Source organism: Lucilia cuprina, chromosome 6 (assembly GCF_022045245.1).
Source record: "Lucilia cuprina isolate Lc7/37 chromosome 6, ASM2204524v1, whole genome shotgun sequence".
In the NCBI taxonomy this organism is placed as follows: Eukaryota; Metazoa; Arthropoda; class Insecta; order Diptera; family Calliphoridae; genus Lucilia; species Lucilia cuprina.
This window is the reverse complement of record NC_060954.1, coordinates 8,863,176-8,888,186: the sequence shown is the minus strand read 5'-3', so window position 1 is coordinate 8,888,186 and position 25,011 is coordinate 8,863,176. Positions and strand designations below refer to the sequence as shown.

The window sequence follows — 25,011 nt, the reverse complement described above, 5'->3', positions numbered from 1 at the left end:
TCTGGACTATAGTCTGGACTATAGAATAGACTATAGTCTGGACTATAGAATAGACTATAGTCTGGACTATAGAATAGACTATAGTCTGGACTATAGAATAGACTATAGTCTGGACTATAGAATAGATTATAGTCTGGACTATAGAATAGACTATAGTCTGGACTATAGAATAGTCTGGACTATAGAATAGTCTGGACTATAGAATAGACTACAGTCTGGACTATAGAATATAGTCTGGACTAAAAAATAGACTATAGTATGGACTGTAGAATAGACTATAGCCTGGACTATAAAATAGACTATAGTATGGACTATAGAATAGACTATAGTATGAACTATCGAATAGACTATAGTCTGAACTATAGAATAGACTACAGTCTGGAATATAGAATAGACTATAGTCTGGACTATATAATAGACTATAGTCTGGACTATAGAATAGACTATAGTCTGGACTATAGAATAGACTATAGTCTGGACTATAGAATAGACTATAGTCTTCACTATAGAATAGACTATAGTCTGGATTATAGAATAGACAATAGGCTGGATTTTAGAATAGACTATAGAATAGAGTATTGTTTGGACTATAGAATAGACTATAGTCTGCACTATAGTATAGACTATAGTATAGACTGTAGAATAGACTATAGTCTGGACTATAAAATAGACTATAGTATGGACTATAGAATAGACTATAGAATAGACTATAGTCTGGACTATAGAATAGACTATAGTCGGGACTATAGAATAGACTATAGTCTGGACTATAGAATAGACTATAGTCTGGACTATAGAATAGACTATAGTCTGGACTATAGAATAGACTATAGTCTGGACTATAGAATAAACTATAGTCTAGATTATAAAATAGACTATAGTCTGGATTATAAAATAGACTATAGTCTGGATTATAGAATAGACTATAGTCTGGACTACAGACTATAGTCTTCACTATAGAATAGACTATAGAAGAGACTATAGTCTGGTCTATAGAATAGACTGCAGTCTGGGCTATAGACTATAGTCTTCACTGTAGAATAGACAAGTCTTCACTATATAATAGACTATGGTCTGGATTATAGAATAGACTACATTCTGGGCTATAGAACAGTCTTAAATATACAATAGGTTGAACTATTATCCCACTACTATACCACCCATCATAAAAGAAGAAAAACTCGCAAAATTTCTGTTAGATATTTATAAAATAACTGTTTTTTATTCAGAACTCTTATCATTGTCAAAACGCTAAAAAAATCTAAACATCTTAACGTTTTCTGTGCATGTGCAAACGGTTCTTGCGCTTCCAGGCAGCACGACGAGAACCACCAATAGTTTGAGAGTATCTGTAACCCTTGCCAATACCACGGGAGCTCTTGCCGGCGGAGGTCAAACCACGAAGTTCACGATGTTTGTGAACGTGTTTGCAGATCCAGTTGATCTTGGGATCACGACGGATGGCATTGTGATGGGTATCGACCAAGATGACTTCGAAGTATTTGTAGGAAGCATCTTGAGCAACCCAGTAGGAGTTCAATACACGTAAACCTCCCAATCTGCGGCCAACACGTTCCTAGAAGAAGAAAATAAACATTTTATTAGTATTTTAAGAAAACATAGAATTATTCATGCAAGATTCTTTGAAGAAAACGTGCAATCAGACATCTAAGGAAGGATATGTGGGTCAACATTATTTATTCTCACATAGCAGAAAGTTAGCATCATAACATGTGGTTCTATTTTTAGTTTTGTTACAAGGTTAAACTAAAGGTTTAGGTTAACCAAGGGTTTTATTATAAAAAAAAAAATTAAATAAAAGATTCTTACCTCAGCAATGGATTGCAAACCACGGTATGGTTTCAATTCGTTGACACCATGACTCTTGGGCTTGCCATAAGTGCAACCCTTGGGTACGGGACGTTTGCGACCACCGCGACGTACACGGATTCTGTAGATGACGAAACCTTGTTTGGCTTTGTAACCCAAACGACGAGCCTTATCGGGACGGGTGGGTCTGGGAGAGCGGTGCAACTTGGTCAATTGACGGTATTGCCATACGCGGATGCGAAGCAAGTAACGCATAACATCACTTTGCTTCTTCCTGTACAATTCCTGCATATAACGGTAGGCACCCATGTTGAAGATAGACCTAGTAACAAATTCAAGTAAATGTTATTTGTTTTTAAATAACTGTCACATCATCGGTCTATCCGCGAATATAATTCATGGAGAATAGACATTTTTGTGATTGTTTGTTTTGTGTATGGTATTGGAATGGCTTCTAAAATTAAAATGTTAATTAATTATCATTGTTTTTCACACAAATCAACGTAAAATTTTTCACTAAAATTGGTTTTTTTTATTCTTTTTTGATCAGTTCTGCCGTATCAACACTAAAGATGCTTTTGGTGAAAGCTTCAGAATGGTGCAAGGCCAGTATATATATCATCACGTGTAATTTATTTTCTTATATTTTTCACTTTAATTTTTTTATTTTCCACTACCATTTGTCGAAAAAAAACACCTACCTTCCACGAGATGCAAATTCCAAAAGAAATGATGTTAGAAGGAAATAAGTGAAGTTGGCTGCAGTTAAATTTCAAAATGTCAACTAGTAAAGAGATGCCAGACAGTCGAAGCGTGCCTGAAGGTACTGCCAGTATAAAACATTATGAAAAACATTTTAGTTATGGCAATAACTTTTTAAGTATAATTTAATGTATATTTTTTCTTAAACGCCTTTTTAAAGTGAACCTTTAGCAACATTTTGACAAATATTTATTCTTGTGCAGAACAGTATCAGAATTTATATGAACCTATTTTATAAATGTATTTTACACAATTTTTTAATTATTTTCTATGAAATTTTCTAAACATGTAATATATGTATTATTTAGATATAATAGCTATTATTTATAATATGAATTATTTAGATATAATAGCTGAATTAAGTTAAATTTTTATTTTAATAAATTTAAGTGGCAATATTTGACTTTCAGCTGGCAATATCAATTTTCAAGCGACACTTTTTTCTGTGGCATCTTTTAGTTCATGTCTTTATCTGGCATCACTTAAAAAAACATATAAACAGAAAACAGCTGTTTAATTAAACAGTTTTTTTACGAATTATTTCATAACAATTATTGTAATAATTAAAATTAACTAAAAATCATAGGCAACCATTATGTTATTTAAACATTTACAACAGTTAAAAGGAACCCTTAATGCCTCAACAAGCCTTAATGCATTAAAGGGCTTACGGCAAATGTCTATTTTAGCTAAATCCATTAAGTATAACCAACATGGTGAGCCGGCTGATGTTTTGCAATTGGTGGAGCAACAGCTAGAAAAGCCACAAAATAAACAAGTGCTGGTGAAAATATTGGCGGCTCCTATTAACCCAGCCGATATAAATACCATACAAGGTAAAAAATTTACTTTTAAAATATAAAAAGTAAAATTTTTAATGTCTTGTTTTAATTTTATAGGTAAATATCCGGTAAAACCTAAATTTCCTGCTGTGGCCGGTAATGAGTGTGTAGCCGAGATTTTGGAAGTGGGAGCTGATGTTAAGAGTTTATCGAAAGGCCAGCGTGTAGTTCCATATGTTACCGGCATTGGTACCTGGACTACACATGCTGTTTTCTCCGAAGAGCAATTAATGCCCGTATCAAATAAAATTGGTTTGGCTGAAGCAGCCACTATAACCGTAAATCCCTGTACTGCTTATCGCATGCTTAAAGATTTCGTTAAACTTTCTCCCGGTGACTGTGTCATACAAAATGGTGCCAATAGTGCTGTGGGACAAGCAGTACATCAATTGTGCAAAGCTTGGGGCTTAAAATCGGTGGGTGTGGTAAGATCTCGACCAGATATAGAACCATTAAAATCTTATCTTAAATCCTTGGGTGCTACGGAAATTCTAACCGAAGAAGAAATACGCACTTGCACCTTATTTAAAGAAGGTAAACTGCCCAAACCTAAACTGGCCTTTAATTGTGTAGGTGGCAAAAGTGCCACTGAGGTCACCCGCCATTTGGCCGATAAAGGTGTAATGGTAACATATGGTGGCATGTCACGTGAACCGGTTATAGCTGCTACAGCTGCTTTGATTTTTAAAGATTTAGCTTTTCGTGGTTTCTGGATGACTAGATGGACCAAGGAAAACCCTCATTCACCCGAACGTACCGAAATGTTTAGAGAATTATGTGATCTAATGGAACAGCAGAAATTTGTTGCCCCCGTACATGAATTGGTGCCTATGGAGAAATTTAAAGATGCCGCTGCAGCTGCTTTAAATTTTAAGGGTTTTACGGGCAAGAAGTATATACTTAAAATGCAGGATTAAGTCAAACTAGGGGATTGTCATTTAAATGCATATGTTTTCAAAATATATGCTAATATTCGATATAACATTACCAAATATTAAATTTATATAAATATTTGTAGTATGTGTCTTACTTTTCTCTTACAATTTTCAACCCCTTTATTTAATCTGTAACATAATGATATCCTAACCTCAAAACTATATCATTATCTTTTGTATATATTAACTATTTTTCCTTTTTAATTAGCTTAAAAAACACAAATTTATTGTCCCACAACTTTAAGCAGTCGAAAACTTCACTGCACAAGAACTTTCGACACTTGAAACTACCCCAAATAAATGTGTATAGAAGTACAATGGGGAGGATTTCTAAAAAAATCGAAATAAAAAAAGCAAAATATAAAGAAAGTTAACGGTATGTATTACAAATTCTGGGTAAATTTTTGTATAAAATTTGGACGCGACTATAAAATGGATTATGGACTATAGAATAGGCTATAGACTTGAGTGTAGACTATAGATTTGACTTTAGACTAAACCGTAGACTAGACTACATACTAGTCTGTATAATGAACGCGACTAGAGAATGGACTATGTGCTATAGACTAGACTATAGACTATACTACAGACTATAGACCAGACTAGGCTTTAGACATTTGGATCTCCGCTGCGGAACTACACGATTCTTAATCGTTCAAAGATTGTCAACACAGCAACAGCTGTATCAACCAGGAGTTTTTTTTTCCCCAGGGAAGAATATCCAGTTAAGGCCAACCTGTTACAACAACAACATTGACTAGACTATATACTTGACTATAGACTAGACTGTAGACTATACTAATACTAATAACTAACTTGACTAAAGACTAGATTATAGACTTAACTATAGTCAAGTTTGTAGCATACATTGGAGTATAAACTAAACTATAGAATAGATCAGAATATAGGCTAGAGTTTAGTTAAGACTATAGTCTAGTACAGACTAAATACTAATCTATAGTCTAGTAGAGACTAAGTACTAAACTATAGTCTAGTATTGACTAAGTACTAAACTATAGTCTAGTATAGACTAAGTACTAAACTATAGTATAGACTAAGTACTAAACTATAGTCTAGTATTGACTAGGCTATAGACTAGACTATTTACAGGACTGTAGACTAAACTTTAAAGTAGTCTATTGACTAGAATGTAGACTTGACTGTAAACTAGATTACAAACTTGAATATAGATTAGACTATAGACTTGACTATAGACTAGACTATAAACTAGACTATAAACACGACTATAGCCTAATCTATGGACTAAACTATAAACTAGACTATAAACTCTTCCTTTATTTTAAATTCACGATATAAGACTAAGAGCTATAGTAGTGTTATGGCCTTCAGTTAACATTTGCTATTGAAATCCCTAGTTCACACGTTTACTTTAAAAAACACAAAAAAAAACACTAAAAAACAATTGCGGGGGAAGTTCTGTACGGGATTTGTAATAGCTTTAAGCATATTGTAGTATATATACAAACAAATCAATCAATATACTAAAAAGTTCTCACGCTATTTAATTGACTAAATATTTGTATTAATAACAAAGTGTAAGGAGCTGTATAATATAAGGTCTAATAGAAAATACTATTCATTATTATTCAGGTGCTGTGTTGTTTTTTTTTAAGTTTTTTCCCTAACTTGTGCAAAAGTGTCCACTTGCACGATTTCTTTAAAGTGTTTAGCACTTGTAATTGCATTTTTATGTAAATTATAGAAAATAGCTTTTAAAGACCTTTTGTCAGTATTGTTGGAGAACAATTTATGGCTATTTTACACTTGCAGTGTTAAAACACGCAGGTGAAATTGGAACTAACTATGAAATGCTAAAAGTTGTAGGACTTTTAGTTGGACAACTATTTTTTTAAGTTATTGATCTGATACTTTGATTGTAGTTCCATTACTATCAAATAGAACATAATCCGATCAAATCACTAACTATTCAATGGTTTAGTTGATATACTAGTCCATGGTATTGTCTATAGTTTAGACTGTGGACTATTCTATAGTCCAGACTTTAGACTATTCTATAGTCCAGACTGTGGACTATTCTATAGTTCAGACTATAGACTATTCTATAGTCCAGACTATAGACTATTCTATAGTCCAGACTATAGACTATTCTATAGTCCAGAATATAGACTATTCTATAGTCCAGACTATAGACTATTTATAGTCCAGACTATAGACTATTCTATAGTCCAGACTATAGACTATTCTATATTCCAGACTACAGACTATTCTATAGTCCAGACTATAGACTATTCTATAGTCCAGATTATAGACTATTCTATAGTCCAGACTATAGACTTATCTATATTTCTGACTATTCTATAGTCTATGACTACAGACTGTTATAAAGTCCAGACTATAGTTTATTCAATAATCCAGACTATATACTTTTTTATAGTCCTGATTATAGACTTTTCTATAGCCCAGACTAAAGTCTTTTCTATAGTCCAGACTATAGACTTTTCCATAGTCTAGACTATTGACTTTTCCATTGTCCAGACTATAGACTATTCTATAGTCCAGACTATTGACTAGTCTATAGTCCAGACTATATACTATTCTATAGTCCAGACTATAGACTATTCTATAGTACAGACTAGACTATTCTATAGTCCAGACTATAGACTATTCTATAGTCTAGACTATAGACTATTCTATAGTCCAGACTATAGACTATTCTATAGTCTAGACTATCGACTATTCTATAGTCTAGACTAGTGACTATTCTATAGTCCAGACTATAGACTATTCTATAGTCTAGGCTATAGACTTTTCTACGCTCCAAACTATAGACTATAACATAGTCCAGACTATAAACTATTCTATAGTCCAGACTATAGACTATTCTATAGTACAGACTATAGACTATTCTATAGTCCAGACTATAGACTATTCTATAGTCCAGACTATAGACTATTCTATAGTTCAGACTATAGAGTATTCTATAGTCCAGACTATAGACTATTCTACAGCCTAGACTATAGACTTATTTATATTTCTGACTATAGACTATGCCTACAGACTATTATAAAGTCCAGACTAAAGTTTATTCAATAGTCCAGACTATATACTTTTTTATAGTCCAGATTATAGACTTTTCTATAGCCCAGACTAAAGTCTTTTCTATAGTCCCGACTATAGGCTTTTCCATAGTCCAGACTATAGACTTTTCCATAGTCCAGACTATAGACTATTCTATAGTCCAGACTATAGACTATTCTATAGTCCAGACTATAGACTATTCTATAGTCCAGACTATAGACTATTCTATACTCCAGACTATTGACTAGTCTATAGTCCAGACTATAGACTATTCTATAGTCTAGACTATTGACTATTCTATAGTCTAGACTACTGACTATTCTATAGTCTAGACTTTAGACTATTCTATAGTCTATTCTATAGACTATTATATAGCCCATACTATAGACTATTATATTGCCCATACTATTTATTTAGACTTCGGCTATTTGTAAATTTGTATTATTTTTTAAATTTGTCTTCGAAATTCTTGTATTTTTTATACTTTCTTATATCAGTCATAAGGCCTATTAATCTTGTTTTATTTGGATTCATACAACAAATTACAATTTTGTTATAACATGATATTTTTCACTACATTCTAGCACTCAGCTATAAAATAGTTCCTTTTTTAAGCAGAGTATGAGTAAGTAAGGAGCAAACAAATTTTTGTTTTGTATTTTTACCTCTATAGTAGGATTCGCAAATAATCGATTAAGGTTTTCAGGGAAATGTGGAGATATTTAAATATAAGTTGGTTTATGGAAGTTTTATATAGATAATAGACATTCAACTTTTGGTTGGTTTTAGGAGTTTGAAGGTTCTTTTTTCGTTGTGTATTAAAATATTTCTATTTTGTTAGATTTTTTGAATTGAATTCCCTAATTTGTTTAACATTTTTAATTTGGTAACCGATTGTTTTAACAAATTTTCTAAATACTCTCTCATAAAATCTTTTCATTAAATTACACTAACCCTTAGTTATGCTAACTACTAACTAACCTCCCTCTTTGCAGACAAACTGTTTTTGAGTTAGTACAGCAATAACTTAGTAATTGGTTAAAATAATAATAAATGAAACAAAAACTAAAATAATAAACACCCAGACAATAAAAAACAGTTTTCTTTAGAATTTCGCGTTTAACGGACGTGTCGCCTTAACGGAACGCTTGGTTAAAAAAAAACAACAGCAAAATAATATTAAAGTCAGCTATACCAATAAAATAATATGACTTCTTTTAGTCACAAGCTGAATCCTCGTGCAAATGTTTTCATTTTAGTTAATTTGGGTTGTGAAATGTTATTTGTAATCGACCAGCGTTTGAAAGCGCAACAAATTGCGCTTGATAAGTCGATACAAGGTACGAAAAAGGGCTCCAATTGAAAGTATTAAAAGAAGAGAAGTTTATTTATAGTAGTTGTTGTTGTCTAGGTAGAAGGAGTCAATTGAGTTTTTTTTTATATTGGATTGGGTGAAGTACTCAAAAAAGTTTGTAGTTGTTTTTTGACATTGAAAACGAATAGTACGGAAAAGTTATTCACAAATGTTTTACATAACTTTCAAAATAACTTCCTTGAAAAATATTAATAAATAAGTTGACAATTTTGTTCAGAAAGAAAAATAATCTATAATTCAGACTATAGAATAATCTATAGTCCAGACTATAGACTATTCTATAGTCCAGAATAGTCCACACTATAGACTATTCTATAGTCTAGACTATAGACTATTCGATAGTCTAGACTATAGAATATTCTATAGTCCAGACTATAGACTATTCTATAGTCCAGACTATAGACTATTCCATAGTCCAGACTATAGACTATTCTATAGTCCAGACTATAGTCTATTCTATAGTCCAGACTATAGACTATTCCATAGTCCAGACTATAGACTATTCTATAGTCCAGACTATAGTCTATTCTATAGTCCAGACTATAGACTATTCTATAGTCCAGTCTATAGACTATTCTATAGTCCACACTATAGACTATTCTATAGTTCAAACTATAGACTATTTCTATAGTACACACTATAGACTATTCTATAGTCCAGACTGTAGACCATTCTATAGTCCAGACTATAGACCATTCCATAGTCTAGACGATAGACTATTCTAGTGCACACTATTGACTATTCTATAGTCCAGACTATAGACTATTCTATAGTCCAGACTATAGACTATTCTATAGTCCAGACTATAGACTATTCTATAGTCCAGACTATAGACTATTCTATAGTCCAGACTATAGACTATTCTAAAGGCCAGACTATAGACTATTCTATAGTCCAGACTATAGACTATTCTATAGTCCAGACTATAGACTATTCTATAGTCCAGACTATAGACTATTCTATAGTCTAGACTATAGACTATTCTATAGTCCAGACTATGGACTATTCTATAGACCAGACTATAGACTATTCTATAGACTATTCTATAGACCAGACTAAAGACTATTAGACTATTATATAGTCCAGACTATAGACTATTCTATAGTTCAGACAATGGACCCTATTGTATTGCTGACGATATACTAATCTATAATTTATTCTTTAGAGTATACTATACTGTAGTTCAGACTATAGACTATTCTATACAGCACACAATAGATAGCCCATTCCGTTGCCAAGATTATAGTTTTTACTAAATTTACTTCATTTTCATTCTTCCCAGTTATTCACGATGTCACAGCTGTTCTATTGGAACCGAAATTCATTGATTCCCTGATAGTGGGCTCTACACAACCGAATGCTCAGTTACTAACCGAAGAACACTGTAAATTTATGCTCAAAGATATAGCTACCTGTTCATTAATGCGTTTAGATGATGTATCCATGGATAAGCTTTGGAATCTAATGACAATGATTTACAAATGGCAGCTATTTCAGAGCAAGCAACAATATCATTTAATGGATATAACGTTCAGACACTTACAGGGAATTGGCAACTTTTATCCCGATGAAAAACGTTCCATGTTAATAGATTTTACCAAAAATACTCTATTAGATTTTTGGAATTCATGTACGGATGAAGAGCAACATGCTATATATAGAACTAATAAAGCATGGTTGGAGGTGTTTAATACAAAAATTTCATTGCTAATAAGGTTGGGATTTCAGGCTTTGGATGGTACTTTTTTTGCAGAAGTGGACGCCAGCTACTACCAAGATTTTAAGGATTGTATAGGGAATAATATTTATGTAAAAAGTGCCGAAATAGCAGAACTTAAAAAGCAGCAATTGAATGAAACATCGGTGGTTAGTACAGCTAAATGTGTTAATCAATTGGCGGAAATGTTAAATTTCCCACAAACATCATCGGCGTCAGGGAATTTTGTAAGCAATTCAGATGATTTTAAACCCATAAATGTGCGAGAATTTCAAAAGAATTACGAACAAAATCTACAGCAATGTAATATTTTATTTGAAGATTTAGATGTGAATGGCGTCTTTAATACTAACAATGCCTCTTGCTCTTCGGAACAACAATCGAAAGGTTTTGTTCATCTAAATCCTGTGTATAATAAACAATTGGATGTTACCACAACGACTTCTGTTACCGCAGCACCTACAACAACTACTTATGCAGCAACAAATGCTGCAAAATTACCCGACATATCTGCTGCTGGACTTAATAAAGATCTATTAGATTTATATAGTAAAATAAATTAAGTTATTTCATTGTTTGTTTTTAAACAATTCACTTTGTTTTGCAGTTGTTTTTTTCTCAGTGCATTATTATCATTAAATAAAATAATTAAAATAAGTTTTTAAAAGTTAATAAACTACTAGTCTGGGCTATAGAATTGGTTATAGTTTAGACTATAGAATAGTCTATAGTCTGTAGCATAGAATAGTCTTTAGTCTGGACTATAGAATAATCTATAGTCTGGACTATAGAATAGTCTATAGTCTGGCCTATAGAATAGTCTATAGTCTGGACTATAGAATAGTCTATAGTCTGGAGTATAGAATAGTCTATAGTCTGGACTATAGAATGGTCTATAGTCTGGACTGTAGAATAGTCTATAGTCTGGACTATAGAATAGTCTATAGTCTGGACTATAGAGTAGTCTATAGTCTGGACTATAGAGTAGTCTATAGTCTGGACTATAGAGTAGTTTATAGTCTGGTCTATAGAATAGTCTATAGTCTGGACTATAGAATAGTCTATAGTCTGGACTATAGAATAGTCTATAGTCTGTACTATAGAATAATCTATAGTCTGGACTATAGAATAATCTATAGTCTGGACTATAGAATAATCTATAGTCTGGACTATAGAATAGTCTACAGTCTGGACTATAGAATAGTCTATAGTCTGTACTATAGAATAGTCTATAGTTTGGACTATAGAATAGTCTATAGTCTGGACTATAGAATAGTATATAGTCTTGACTATAGAATAGTCTATAGTCTGGACTATAGAATAGTCTATAGTCTGGACTATAGAATAGTCTATAGTCTGGACTATAGAATAGTCTATAGTCTGGACTATAGAATAGTCTATAGTCTGGACTATAGAATAGTCTATAGTCTGGACTATAGAATAGTCTATAGTCTGGACTATAGAATAGTCTATATTCTGGGCTATAGAATAGTCTATAGTCTGGACTATAGAATAGTCTATAGTCTGGGCTATAGAATAGTCTATAGTCTGGACTATAGAATAGTCTATAGTCTGGACTATAGAATAGTCTATAGCTTGGACTGTTGAATAGTCTATAGCTTGGACTGTTGAATAGTCTAGTGCCTGGAGTATAAAATAGTTTTTAGTATGGGCTATAAAATAGTCCATTGCCTCGAATGCAGAATAATCGCTTATCTGTAATATATCAGCCATTGTCTGGACTATAGACTAGCGGCTAGTCTAAGCGTTTACACTACAAAAAACTGTATATACCCTGTACTTCCCTTCTTTCATTTAAAAAGAGAATAGTTTTTCTATTTTTTTGTGAAAATTGTGAGTGATATATTTTGTTTGTAAATTTTAGTTTTGTTTTCTACAAATTAAAAAAACGCGTTGATATTTTGTTCTTCTTACTTTCGTCTTCTTTTTGTTCAGCTCCTTTTTCCTTTTCTGTATTCACAAGTTAAACATTTAAATTAAAAAAAAAATCATTTTTTTTGTAAGGTTCAGCAAAAACCTTGTTGTATCTCTATCAAAATATGTAACTAAACAATGGGGGCATCATTTATTTATGTATAATAGTCAAACCATTTTTGTTGTGTTTTTAATCCAACTTTCTTCAGCTAAATATGGCATCCAAAGCATGTTTTTGTTTTTTTGTTGTTGTATGTGTGAGTAGTTTTAACTGTTCTCTAATTTGTTTTAACTTCAGTTTTAACTTCTTGTTTTTGTTTCATTTCCGTTTTAAGATTATCTTCATTCTCGTTTTCCTGTTTTGTCTCCTCTACTTTATTTCGATCGAGAAATTGAGGACTTTGATTCATTTTTGCTTTGAGGGGCACAGCATCGACTAATATGTGCAGGGCCATTTTGAGACTTTCTTCGGCGGAGCTGATTTGATCGCAGGGATAGGCCTCACCATATTTGGTTAGGAATTCACAGTATTTGCGATAGTTTTTCAAAGCAAAATCAAAATCATAAGCTATCAGACTACTTATATGATGCTCGTCATTGACATAGGGTACAAAGAGTTTGGGCATGAGTTTATCGATTGTAGGATAGTCCTGCTCGCAGGCCTCACACTTGCAGGTGAAACGATATTGCATGGAGAGTATATCAATGCGTTTTGCCTTAGGTGAGATGGCATAATGTTGGCTGCAAGGAAAAGATAAAATAAGTTAAAAAGAAAACTTTGATATTATTTCCACAAAAACATACCCATAATTATCATGCAGCATACCACCGGCAGGTATTGGACGAAGCACAAACAAATAGGCTTTACAGCCTTTATAAATACGCACCGTATTGGGAGCACATGAATGATTAAGCAGTGATAGAAAAGCAAATGCTCCCGACGAGTGTGTTGTATCATCTTTAGTCTCATTGATTTGTTCCACCAAATCGATGCCATGCATATTGGATGGTGAGGTCTGCAAGTGTCGAAATAGTAATTCTGTAAAGAAGTTTTGTCCCTCTTCACCACCCAAAAAGTCTTTCAAAGGTGTGTAGTTAATCATGAAATGCTTGAGGACAGCACAAACCACTGAACGTTGAAATAGATCGGAAACGGAGCGCAAGTGCTGATTAGTCACAAGACCGTGTATGGCCCGATAGTGTTCTCTGGGCGTAAAGTTAGTATAGTCCAAATCAAATGCAGAACGATTTTGATTATCGGGTTCATCGCAAAATGCCATAAGCTCTTCAATGGTGGGAAACAGTTCCAAAGCCGAGAGACACACCCTCAAGGCAATGCCATGTATTTTATTGAACATGGTGTGAAGTAAATCAATGACGGGACATTCATACTTATGGAAAGTATTGACCGCGGTCTCACGGCACTCCTCCGAACAGAACATAACGGAACAACAACTTTCGCAGGGTATTAGTGTAAGATATTTCTCTTCTTTACAGGTGGCACAGCGTATGTAACGCATTGGTGGCAGTAGAGTCGAACAGAATGGCTCATCAGTGGCTACCAAATCGCCCACAACCAAATCACGATTCGTGCATATGAAGCGACCTTCCTCGGCAGTTTCACGCAACTCCAGACACTCGGCTATATGGGGCACTTGAGGGTGTGCTTCGAATTCCATTTGAAATTCATAGGGTTGAATGTCGGGCGGTTGACTGGCCAATAGTTTATGACAATCCTTTTCACGTTTATCCAATTTGTGCATCAATCGACTGGGATAGTTGGCCTTGCGTGCCAACTCTATATTGAGCAGGCACTCGCGATAACGTTTCCATTCGAATAGTACGGCCGAACGATTGGCATAGCCAATGGAGAGATTCTCGGAACCGGGTTCGGAAAAACAAATACTTTTATTATACAATTCCAGGGCCTGTGGCGGGAAAAAGAGAGAGAGACAAAGTGACTTAAATATTTTTTAAGAAATCTTCTAGAAAACAAAATAAAATCACTAATAATGACATTCCTTGGGAAGTACAACTTAAGTAGGAGCAAGAACTACTCCTAGGATCAAGAACTAGAACAGAACTAGAACAAAACTAGAACAAAACTAGAACACAACTAGAACAGAACTAGAACGAAACTAAAACAGAACTTGAACGGAACAAGAACAGAACAGAACTAGAACAGAACTAGAACAAGAACAGAACTAGAACAGAACTAGAACAGAACTATAACAGAACTATAACAGAACTAGAACAGAACTAGAACAGAACTAGAACAGAACTAGAACAGAACTAGAACAGAACTAGAACAGAAATAGAACAGAAATAGAACAGAACTAGAACAGAACTAGAACAGAACTAGAACAGAACTAGAACAGAACTAGAACAGAACTAGAACAGAACTAGAACAGAACTAGAACAGAACTAGAACAGAACTAGAACAGAACTAGAACAGAACTAGAACAGAACTAAAAGAGAACTAGAACAGAACTAGAACAGATTTAGATCAGAACTAGAACTGAACTAGAACAGAACTAGAACAGAACTAGAACAGAACTAGAACAGAACTAGAACAGAACTAGAACAGAACTAGAACAGAACGAGAACAGAACTAGAACAGAACTAGAACATAACTAGAACAGATCTAGAACAGAACTAGAATAGAACTAGAACTAGAACAGAACTAGAACAGAACTAGAAGCTAACTAATACTGAACTAATACTGTACTAGAACAGAAGTAGAACTGAACTAAAACTGAACTAGAACTGAACTAGAACTGAACTTGAACTGAATTAGAACTGAACTAGAATTGAACTAGAACTGAACTAGAACTGAACTAGAACTAGAACTGAACTAGAACTGAACTAGAACTGAACTAGAACTGAACTAGAACAGAACTAGGACAGAACTAGAACAGAACTAGAACAGAACTAGAACAGAACTAGAAGAGAACAGAACTAGAACTGAAGTAGAACTGTACTAGAACTGTACTAGTTTTAAACTAGAACTAGTACTGAACTAGAACTGTAGTCTGTCCTATACATTTACATTAAATGCAATAATATTAAGAAACTACATAAGTAGAGTAACTTCCAATAGGTTATAACCCCCCATTATATGTTTTTCTTAATTTTCATGCGTTTTGTATTTTTATTATATATATTACGCATATTTTCCCATACACATGTACATCTATAACTCACCTGAAAATATTTCTTATTTTTCAATGAAAATTGTTCATTGCCCAACATACGATATTCGGAGCTACGTTTATTGCACTTTTCCTCGCGCAGTTTAACATTCAATAGAATTTTCTCGATGTATTTGAAATCGATCAAGGCATGTTCCACAAAATTCACTTTCGAGTGATTCTCTTTCAGTTCATTAAATTTACCCGATATTATGCCAATTAACTTCCAATCATTTAGTTTCTTAATCAAATCATCACTAACATCATACACATCCATGGTTGCGAACGAAAAAAAAGGCGCAGACTGGGCAGCTGCTGTCTATCTGTCAAATCCTAAAAGAAAAGCACACGCTTACCAAGTGGGAGGTCGGTTGGTTGGTTAGTTATTTTCTTCTAAAGTTTTTGGATTGCTTGCCACTCTGTATAGCCGGCGGCTCCTAGAAATTTCCTTATATAATTATTAAGAGATAAACTGCTGTTGCTGGTTCCAATTATTTTCCTTTTATGCTGCTTAATAATAAAGCGTTATATTAGTTTTTTTTAAGCTAAATGTTTACGTTTGCTAATAAATTCCTTTTTTAAAAAACAGTTCTATTGCATGTGCATTTTATTTTTTTCCCGTATTTATTATTTTGTTCCCCTTGTGTTCTGTTCTTTCTTTGGGTTATGATTTCTTTTTCTTTCAGACTTTTTTCGACTTTATTTTTTTGCCGACCACCCGGTTGTCTTATATGCATTTATGCACCGCCTGTTTTTTAATTTCACAAATTGTGTCAAAATTTTCCAAATTTTTAACACTCTTTTGGATTAAACTTGAAATAAACCATTCGATTTCACTTTAGAAGTATAAAATTTTTAAATAATTTGTTGAAAATTTTACCAAAATAAATTTACAAAATAAAATTTATGGTAAAATATTCCAGTTGATGCTATATGTGTGTGTTGCTTGAAGCAAGTAGAGTAATTTTGACATTTGCTTTTATGTTTGCCATTCGTTAGAATGAAAAAAATACGGGCAAAATTATTAACTGACAGTTTATTTTGGGTAAATATTCTTATTGCTTTCATGATATTCCAGTCAGTGATGTCTACTAAGGAAAAGAAAATCACTTAAAATTCTTAACATTTAAATATATTGCTAATATTTTACTATAGACTAGAGTATACACTAGACTATAGACTAGACTATAGACTGGACTATAGACTAGACTATAGACTAGACTATTGACTAGACTATAGACTAGACTATAGACTAGACTATAGACTAGACTATAGACTAGACTATAGACTAGATTATAGACTAGACCATAGACTAGACCATAGACTAGACTATAGACTAGACTATAAACTAGACTAAAGACTAGACTATAGACTAGACTATAAACTAGACTATAGACTAGACTATAGACTAGACTATAGACTAGACCATAGACTAGACTCTAGACTAGACTCTAGACTAGACTATAGACTAGACTATAGACTAGACTATAGACTAGACTATAGACTAGACTATAGACTAGACTATAGACTAGACTATAGACTAGACTATAGACTAGACTATAGACTAGACTATAGACTAGACTATAGACTAGACTATAGACTAGACTATAGACTAGAGTGTAGACTAGACTATAGACTAGACTATAGACTAGACTATAGACTAGACTATAGACTAGACTATAGACTAGACTATAGACTAGACTATAGACTAGACTATAGACTAGACTATAGACTAGACTATAGACTAGAATATAGATTACACTATAGACTAGACTATAGACTACACTATAGACTAGACTATAGACTAGCATATATATTAGACTATAGTCTAGACTAGACTATAGACTAGCATATATATTAGACTATAGTCTAGACTATAATCTAGACTATAGGCTAGACTATAGACAATCTAGATAGTCTAGTTTTTTTATATAATCTTTTAAGTAAATACTAATTTATAATAAGATTTAAACACGCTAGATAAGCAGAACTGCTTCCAATAAATGCAGCTCTGTATCTGTGACAGGGATGGAAACTTAATGCAATGTTCCTTTTTAAACACGATTTTATTGAATGAACTTCCTTTTACATACACATTTTGAAATCATGGTGTATAACACATAGCTTATATTCATAAAATGTTTTTTTTATAATATATCTTTTATATAGCATTTGATCAATAAAAAAGTTAATGTATAATAGTTTTATTTTTACATAAATACTGTAATGTACATGAGTATTTTTCTAAAACGTATGATTTGTTTTAAATTTCAAAAGTACCTCCCTCGACTTTTTTTTATTTGTATAGTCACAAAAAACCCTACAACTTGAAAGCATTAAAAACGCTCAAAATAATAGGAAAAACCTTCTAAATAGGCATCACTTATTTTAAGTATCTTAGTGATGAAGAAACACCGATAACGGTTGGCTATGTTAGTGATGGAAATAGAAAAATGTTATTACTTAATTCCCATATGTTTTTTTGGTTTAAATTTCAAATAAATACGATGAAACGGGCAGACTTATCTCGTATTTTTTCATTAGAAACAACATATTTATTAGAAGGAAGTAAATTGATTTTATGTTTTTTGTTGTTTACTTTTTAGTTGTAAGTTAAGTTTTAAACGGTATAATTCCAATGTTAACAGATTTAAAGTGACTACCATGGTGTTTATAAGCAAATACAGAGATTCCCAAATCGAAAGTATATACTTTATATTTAACTTAAATGACTAGATTATATTAGTCACTATTGTATTGTTTTTCTTATTTCGTGTTTAAGAAACTCTGCTTTTAACTTTTTAAGCTGAAAATCGTTTGCATATTAAAACTACTAGCATCCGTTTACATACTTTTTTTGTATACGAGTTCTTAATAGTATAAATGTCTTAAACGATATTAAAACTGTAAGTAAAAGTAGTTAGATTCATGCAACCACATTGTTGCACATATTAACAATATTGTGGCAAAGGGAAAAAAGAGATAAATAAAAAAAATTGCAGACAAGTTATTAAGCTATAAAACACAGCTGGTGTTTTGAGGTTTTGTTTAAACAGAGTTATAAAAAACTGAAACTAATAGATATACTTACAGACGTACACATGTAAAATTGTTAATAATAAAATAAATAAAGCAGTTAGTTAGTTGCCTAGTTAGTTAGTCTACAGTCTATTTTGTAATCTAGTCTATAGTCTAGTTTATAGTCAAGTCTATAGTCTATTCTACAGTCTATTCTATAGTCTAGTCTATAGTCTATTCTATAGTCTATTCTATAGTCTATTCTATAGTCTAGTCTATAGTCTAGTCTATAGTCTAGTCTATAGTCTAGTCTATAGTCTAGTCTATAGTCTAGTCTATAGTCTAGTCTATAGTCTAGTCTATAGTCTAGTCTATAGTCTAGTCTATAGTCCAGTCCATAGCCTAGTCTAGAGTAGTGTATATTCTATAGTCTGGTCTATAGTCCAGTCTATAGTTTTGTCTACAGTCTTGTCTATAGTCTAGTCTATAGTTTTGTCTATAGTCCAGTCTATAGTCTAGTTAATAGTCTAGTCTACAGTCTAGTCTAAAGTCTAGTCTATAGTCTAGTCTATAGTCTAGTTTATAGTCTAGTCTATAGTCTAGTCTATAGTCCAGTCTATAGTCTAGTCTATAGTCTAGTCTATAGTCTAGTCTATAGTCCAGTCTATGGTCTAGTCTATAGTCTGTTATCTAATCTATAGTCTAGTCTATAGTCTAGTCTATAGTCTAGGCTATAGTCTAGTCTATAGTCTAGTCTATAGTCTAGTCTATAGTCTAGTCTATAGTCTAGTCTATAGTCTAGTCTATAGTCTAGTCTATAGTCTAGTCTATAGTCTAGTCTATAGTCAAGTCTATAGTCTAGTCTATAGTCTAGTCTATAGTCTAGTATATAGTCTAGTCTATAGTCTAGTCTATAGTCTAGTCTATAGTCTAGTCTATAGTCTAGTCTATAGTCTAGTCTATAGTCTAGTCTATAGTCTAGTCTATAGTCTAGTCTATAGTCTAGTCTATAGTCTAGTCTATAGTCTAGTCTATAGTCTAGTCTATAGTCTAGTCTATAGTCTAGTCTATAGTCTAGTCTATAGTCTAGTCTATAGTCTAGTCTATAGTCTAGTCTATAGTCTAGTCTATAGTCTAGTCTATAGTCTAGTCTATAGTCTAGTCTATAGTCTAGTCTATAGTCTAGTCTATAGTCTAGTCTATAGTCTAGTCTATAGTCTAGTCTATAGTCTAGTCTATAGTCTAGTCTATAGTCTAGTCTATAGTCTAGTCTATAGTCTAGTCTATAGTCTAGTCTATAGTCTAGTCTATAGTCTAGTCTATAGTCTAGTCTATAGTCTAGTCTATAGTCTAGTCTATAGTCTAGTCTATAGTCTAGTCTATAGTCTAGTCTATAGTCTAGTCTATAGTCTAGTCTATAGTCTAGTCTATAGTCTAGTCTATAGTCTAGTCTATAGTCTAGTCTATAGTCTAGTCTATAGTCTAGTCTATAGTCTAGTCTATAGTCTAGTCTATAGTCTAGTCTATAGTCTAGTCTATAGTCTAGTCTATAGTCTAGTCTATAGTCTAGTCTATAGTCTAGTCTATAGTTTAGTCTATAGTCTAGTCTATAGTCTAGTCTATAGTCTAGTCTATATTCTAGTCTATAGTCTAGTCTATAGTCTAGTCTATAGTCTGGTCTATATTCTAGTCTATAGTCTAGTCTATAGTCTAGTCTATAGTCTAGTCTATAGTCTAGTCTATAGTCTAGTCTATAGTCTAGTCTATAGTCTAGTCTATAGTCTAGTCTATAGTCTAGTCTATAGTCTAGTCTATAGTCTAGTCTATAGTCTAGTCTATAGTCTAGTCTATAGTATAGTCTATAGTCTTGTCTATAGTCTAGTCTGTAGTCTAGTCTATAGTCTAGGCTATAGTCTAGTCTATGGTCTAGTCTGTAGTCTATATATATAAATTTAACCTTTTACATTATATGTTGTTTTTAATTTAACAAAAAAAAAGTGTTTTTTTAAGCACTTTGTATTTTGTTGTTTTCGTTTTTTTCACTTTTCCCTGCAGACATTTTAAACACATGTAAGTGAGCTTCAGGTTGCTGCTGTTGGTAATAATGGTGAAAATGAAGCTGTAAATTTAGCTACTAATGCCTTATGTTTGTTACCACTTTCATCCCAACAGATTCTTTGCAACCCTGGTGACCTACAAGCTTTTTCCATGGTAACTGGGCTGCTGTTAATGATGGCAATATGAGTTATATAATTTACTTTGTTAAATTTTTATTTTTCAACTTTTCGAGGAAGCTAGAAAATTATGGACTTTATTAGAAGGAAAAAATTAAAGGAAATTAAAGTGAAATGGTAAGGCAGCCAATACTATACCAAAGAACAACGATTTTTTAATTAGGTTCTTTTATCGTTGTTCTTTTCCAGTTCAGTTCTAGTTATGTTCAAGTTATGTTCATGTTCTGTTTTAGTTCTGTTTTAGTTCTGTTCTAGTTCTGTTCTAGTTCGGTTCTGTTTTAGCACTTTTCTAGTTCAGTTTTAGTTTTATTCTAGTTCTGTTCTAGTTCTGTTCTAGTTCTGTTCTAGTTCTGTTCTAGTTCTGTTCTAGTTCTGTTCTAGTTCTGTTCTAGTTCTGTTCTAGTTCTGTTCTAGTTCTGTTCTAGTTCTGTTCTAGTTCTGTTCTGTTCTAGTTCTGTTCTAGTTCTGTTCTAGTTCTGTTCTAGTTCTGTTCTAGTTCTGTTCTAGTTCTGTTCTAGTTCTGTTCTAGTTCTGTTCTAGTTCTGTTCTAGTTCTGTTCTAGTTCTGTTCTAGTTCTGTTCTAGTTCTGTTCTAGTTCTGTTCTAGTTCTGTTCTAGTTCTGTTCTAGTTCTGTTCTAGTTCTGTTCTAGTTCTGTTCTATTTCTGTTCTAGTTCTGTTCTAGTTCTGTTCCAGTTCTGTTCTAGTTCTGTTCTAGTTCTGTCCTATTTCTGTTCTAGTGCTGTTCTAGTTCTGTTCTAGTTCTGTTCTAGTTCTGTTCTAGTTCTGTTCTAGTTCTGTTCTAGCTCTGTTCTAGTTCTGTTCTAGTTCTGTTCTAGTTCTGTTCTAGTTCTGTTCTAGTTCTGTTCTAGTTTTGTTCTAGTTCTGTTCTAGTTCTGTTCTAGTTCTGTTCTAGTTCTGTTCTAGTTCTGTTCTATTTCTGTTCTAGTTCTGTTCTAGTTCTGTTCTAGTTCTGTTCTAGTTCTAGTTCTGTTCTAGTTCTGTTCTAGTTCTGTTCTAGTTCTGTTCTAGTTCTGTTCTAGTTCTGTTCTAGTTCTGTTCTAGTTCTGTTCTAGTTCTGTTCTAGTTCTGTTCTAGTTCTGTTCTAGTTCTGTTCTAGTTCTGTTCTAGTTCTGTTCTAGTTCTGTTCTAGTTCTGTTCTAGTTCTGTTCTAGTTCTGTTCTAGTTCTGTTCTAGTTCTGTTCTAGTTCTGTTCTAGTTCTGTTCTAGTTCTGTTCTAGTTCTGTTCTAGTTCTGTTCTAGTTCTGTTCTAGTTCTGTTCTAGTTCTGTTCTAGTTCTGTTCTAGTTCTGTTCTAGTTCTGTTCTAGTTCTGTTCTAGTTCTGTTCTAGTTCTAGTTCTGTTCTAGTTCTGTTCTAGTTCTCTTCTAGTTCTGTTCTAGTTCTATTCTAGTTCTGTTCTAGTTCTGTTCTAGTTCTGTTCTAGTTCTGTTCTAGTTCTGTTCTAGTTCTGTTCTAGTTCTGTTCTAGTTCTGTTCTAGTTCTGTTCTAGTTCTGTTCTAGTTCTGTTCTAGTTCTGTTCTAGTTCTGTTCTAGTTCTGTTCTAGTTCTGTTCTAGTTCTGTTCTAGTTCTGTTCTAGTTCTGTTCTAGTTCTGTTCTAGTTCTGTTCTAGTTCTGTTCTAGTTCTGTTCTAGTTCTGTTCTAGTTCTGTTCTAGTTCTGTTCTAGTTCTGATCTAGTTCTGTTCTAGTTCTGTTCTAGTTCTGTTTTAGTTTTATTCTAGTTCTGTTCTAGCTTTTCTTTACTTCTGTTCTTGTTAACTTTAAGTCCAGTTTTACCTTATAGTATTAATAAATTCATTCCCATTTTACTAAATTATTATTTCAATTATTCATATGTTTACATTATAATAACAATTTTCCAAATTTTTATTACACTTTTCCATAGAGACTATTTTTGGTCTCATGTAAATTTAAAAAAAAACAACACACAATCCTCTTAACAGTATGTATGTACTGATGGTTTTTAATATAAATATTGTTCTGTGCTTTTCTTCTTTAAATAATAATTTTAAAATATTTTTAAAAATTATTTTCATTTAACTGGGCATTTTCTTCATATACCACCTGTTTACAGTTGCAACATATATAACTTACAATAACATCGAAAGAAATAAATAAACTCATAAAAATAACAAAATATTCTGTGTTGCCAGAATTTCTTTAAAAAAAGAATTACAAGAAGGAAACAAGGAAAATTGTTTTAGTCATCATATGTTAAATTAATAATTTTAAATTTACCTTTTTGCAAAAGCAATTGATTTGGTCGCCTCTTTGTGATCATTTTCGTTGATAATTTAGACCTTAAGCGAAAAACTTGTTACACTTTAGCTCAAAAAGCAATAAAACACTTTCACACACATTTAAACACTTTTGCTTTATTTTTATTACTAAAAAAACAGGCCATATTTGGAGCTTTTACTTTTTCTAACATTTATTAATTCTTTATTTTCATTTATGCTCTCTTTTTAATTATATACTTTTATTTCCCTATTCCTACCTTCCCCTTTGGATAATCCATTTACACATACTTTCTTACCGACTATTCTGTAATCCGAACAACAGAAGAGAATTCGCTAATAAACAACTAAAAACAATAGATACACATTTTTTTCTTTACAACTGCGCTGCCGGCAGCACATTTTTATTGTTAACAACTCTTTTTATAACAAATTTTCTATTAAATATTGAGATTTTTTTTTAATAAAGTTTAACATTTTCTTAAAGAAAATTTTATACTTTTCATTTCTAATTAGTTTTTTTTAATAATTTAAAAACTTTTCTATCAATAATTAAATTTTTAATTATGACACTAACGGAGGACGAATGTATTGTTAAGATATCACACTAAAACTGTTTAATAAAACGATACACGGAAGGGAAGAGTTCAATGGAAAAAAGCAGCAAGAGACAGATAGTATGCGCAAATAGCTATAACAACATTTACTTATAATGGGAGTAAGCAGTTGGACAGAGAGGAAATGGGAAATAGTTAAAAAGTTAAAATTTTGCTAACATTCGTGGTATCTCTCGCTCCCAGTTATGCATTTTCTAGTAGTTATTTGAATAATTACAATAAACAGTGCACAGTGCGCATGTCCCACAAATATGTTGTGTTTTTTTGAGAAAGAGAGGAAAGAGTAGGAAATGCAATATGTCTAGTGAAAAGTGACCTGTTTGTATAACTTAACTATGATGATAGAAGAACAACAATAAGGAATGATCTGAACATACATATGTACATACAGACATACATACATACATACATACATACATACATACATACATACATACATACATACATACATACATACATACATACATACATACATACATACATACATACATACATACATACATACATAAATGCATGCATACATATAACAAAGTCATATATGAAAAAGAGTCGTGAAGTTGACTTTTCATAAATCGGAAAAATTCAATAAAAGTCGACTTTTAAAGAAAACAAAAGTCCAAAAGTCGACTTTTTATTTCAACTGCAGAACCCTAATATGTATATGATTGCTCTAAAATTGTCCTTTTTGAAGGTATGCATGCAGGGTTGGGTACTTAGTTAGTCAGTTAGTTAGTTAGTTAGTTAGTTAGTTAGTTAGTTAGTTAATTAGTTAGTTATTTAGTTATTTAGTTAGTTACTTAGTTAGTTAGTTAGTTAATTAGTTAGTTACTTAGTTAGTTAGTTAGTTACTTAGTTAGTTAGTTAGTTAGTTAGTTAGTTAGTTAGTTAGTTAGTTTGTTAGTTTGTTAGTTTGTTAGTTTGTTAGTTTGTTAGGTAGTTAGTTAGTTAGTTAGTTAGTTAGTTAGTTAGTTAGTTAGTTAGTTTGTTTGTTAGTTTGTTAGTTAGTTAGTTAGTTAGTTAGTTAGTTAGTTAGTTAGTTAGTTAGTTAGTTAGTTAGTTAGTTAGTTAGTTAGTTAGTTAGTTAGATAGATAGATAGATAGATAGATAGATAGATAGATATATAGATAGATAGATAGATAGTTAGTTAGTTAGTTAGCTAGTTTGTTAGTTTGTTAGTTTGTTAGTTTGTTAGTTTGCTAGTTTGTTAGTTAGTTAGTAAGTTAGTAAGTTAGTTAGTT

The 25,011-nt window shown here is 32.3% G+C and overlaps 4 protein-coding genes across 4 annotated transcripts; 2 read left to right on the top strand and 2 right to left on the bottom strand.

Annotated features, from left to right (window-relative positions):
* Positions 1-1,189: 1,189 nt before the first annotated feature.
* On the bottom strand, positions 1,190-2,668 carry LOC111680326 (60S ribosomal protein L15). The gene is made up of 3 exons (XM_023441960.2): positions 2,532-2,668; positions 1,831-2,152; positions 1,190-1,576 (listed from the first exon to the last, which is right to left on the bottom strand). The coding sequence occupies exons 2-3, from the start codon at positions 2,137-2,139 to the stop codon at positions 1,271-1,273; spliced, it is 615 nt and encodes a 204-aa protein (XP_023297728.1). The 5' UTR covers positions 2,140-2,152; positions 2,532-2,668; the 3' UTR covers positions 1,190-1,270.
* A 425-nt stretch (positions 2,669-3,093) lies between these two features.
* Positions 3,094-4,743, top strand: LOC111680302 (enoyl-[acyl-carrier-protein] reductase, mitochondrial). Its single transcript, XM_023441939.2, has 2 exons — positions 3,094-3,428; positions 3,492-4,743. Exons 1-2 carry the CDS (start codon positions 3,188-3,190, stop codon positions 4,349-4,351), a joined length of 1,101 nt encoding a protein of 366 aa, XP_023297707.2. The 5' UTR covers positions 3,094-3,187; the 3' UTR covers positions 4,352-4,743.
* A 3,025-nt stretch (positions 4,744-7,768) lies between these two features.
* Positions 7,769-11,161, top strand: LOC111680312 (protein OSCP1). Its single transcript, XM_023441949.2, has 2 exons — positions 7,769-8,769; positions 10,087-11,161. Exons 1-2 carry the CDS (start codon positions 8,637-8,639, stop codon positions 11,082-11,084), a joined length of 1,131 nt encoding a protein of 376 aa, XP_023297717.2. The 5' UTR covers positions 7,769-8,636; the 3' UTR covers positions 11,085-11,161.
* Positions 11,162-12,497: 1,336 nt separating this feature from the next.
* On the bottom strand, positions 12,498-16,606 carry LOC111680296 (SET and MYND domain-containing protein 4). The gene is made up of 3 exons (XM_023441933.2): positions 15,661-16,606; positions 13,261-14,384; positions 12,498-13,197 (listed from the first exon to the last, which is right to left on the bottom strand). The coding sequence occupies exons 1-3, from the start codon at positions 15,922-15,924 to the stop codon at positions 12,735-12,737; spliced, it is 1,851 nt and encodes a 616-aa protein (XP_023297701.1). The 5' UTR covers positions 15,925-16,606; the 3' UTR covers positions 12,498-12,734.
* Between the last annotated feature and the right edge of the window lie 8,405 nt (positions 16,607-25,011).

What these genes read in the sequence shown, in the direction of transcription:
- LOC111680312 (XM_023441949.2), top strand. Translation starts at nt 8,637, where the DNA reads ATGACTTCTTTTAGTCACAAGCTGAATCCTCGTGCAAATGTTTTCATT. An exon ending in GCTTGATAAGTCGATACAAG is followed by an intron (nt 8,770 to 10,086) that starts GTACGAAAAAGG and finishes CATTCTTCCCAG; the next exon opens with TTATTCACGATGTCACAGCT.
- LOC111680326 (XM_023441960.2), bottom strand. Translation starts at nt 2,139, where the DNA reads ATGGGTGCCTACCGTTATATGCAGGAATTGTACAGGAAGAAGCAAAGT. An exon ending in GTTTGCAATCCATTGCTGAG is followed by an intron (nt 1,577 to 1,830) that starts GTAAGAATCTTT and finishes TTCTTCTTCTAG; the next exon opens with GAACGTGTTGGCCGCAGATT.
- LOC111680302 (XM_023441939.2), top strand. Translation starts at nt 3,188, where the DNA reads ATGTTATTTAAACATTTACAACAGTTAAAAGGAACCCTTAATGCCTCA. An exon ending in CGATATAAATACCATACAAG is followed by an intron (nt 3,429 to 3,491) that starts GTAAAAAATTTA and finishes TTAATTTTATAG; the next exon opens with GTAAATATCCGGTAAAACCT.
- LOC111680296 (XM_023441933.2), bottom strand. Translation starts at nt 15,924, where the DNA reads ATGGATGTGTATGATGTTAGTGATGATTTGATTAAGAAACTAAATGAT. An exon ending in AAAATAAGAAATATTTTCAG is followed by an intron (nt 14,385 to 15,660) that starts GTGAGTTATAGA and finishes TTCCCGCCACAG; the next exon opens with GCCCTGGAATTGTATAATAA. An exon ending in ATGCTGCATGATAATTATGG is followed by an intron (nt 13,198 to 13,260) that starts GTATGTTTTTGT and finishes TTTTCCTTGCAG; the next exon opens with CCAACATTATGCCATCTCAC.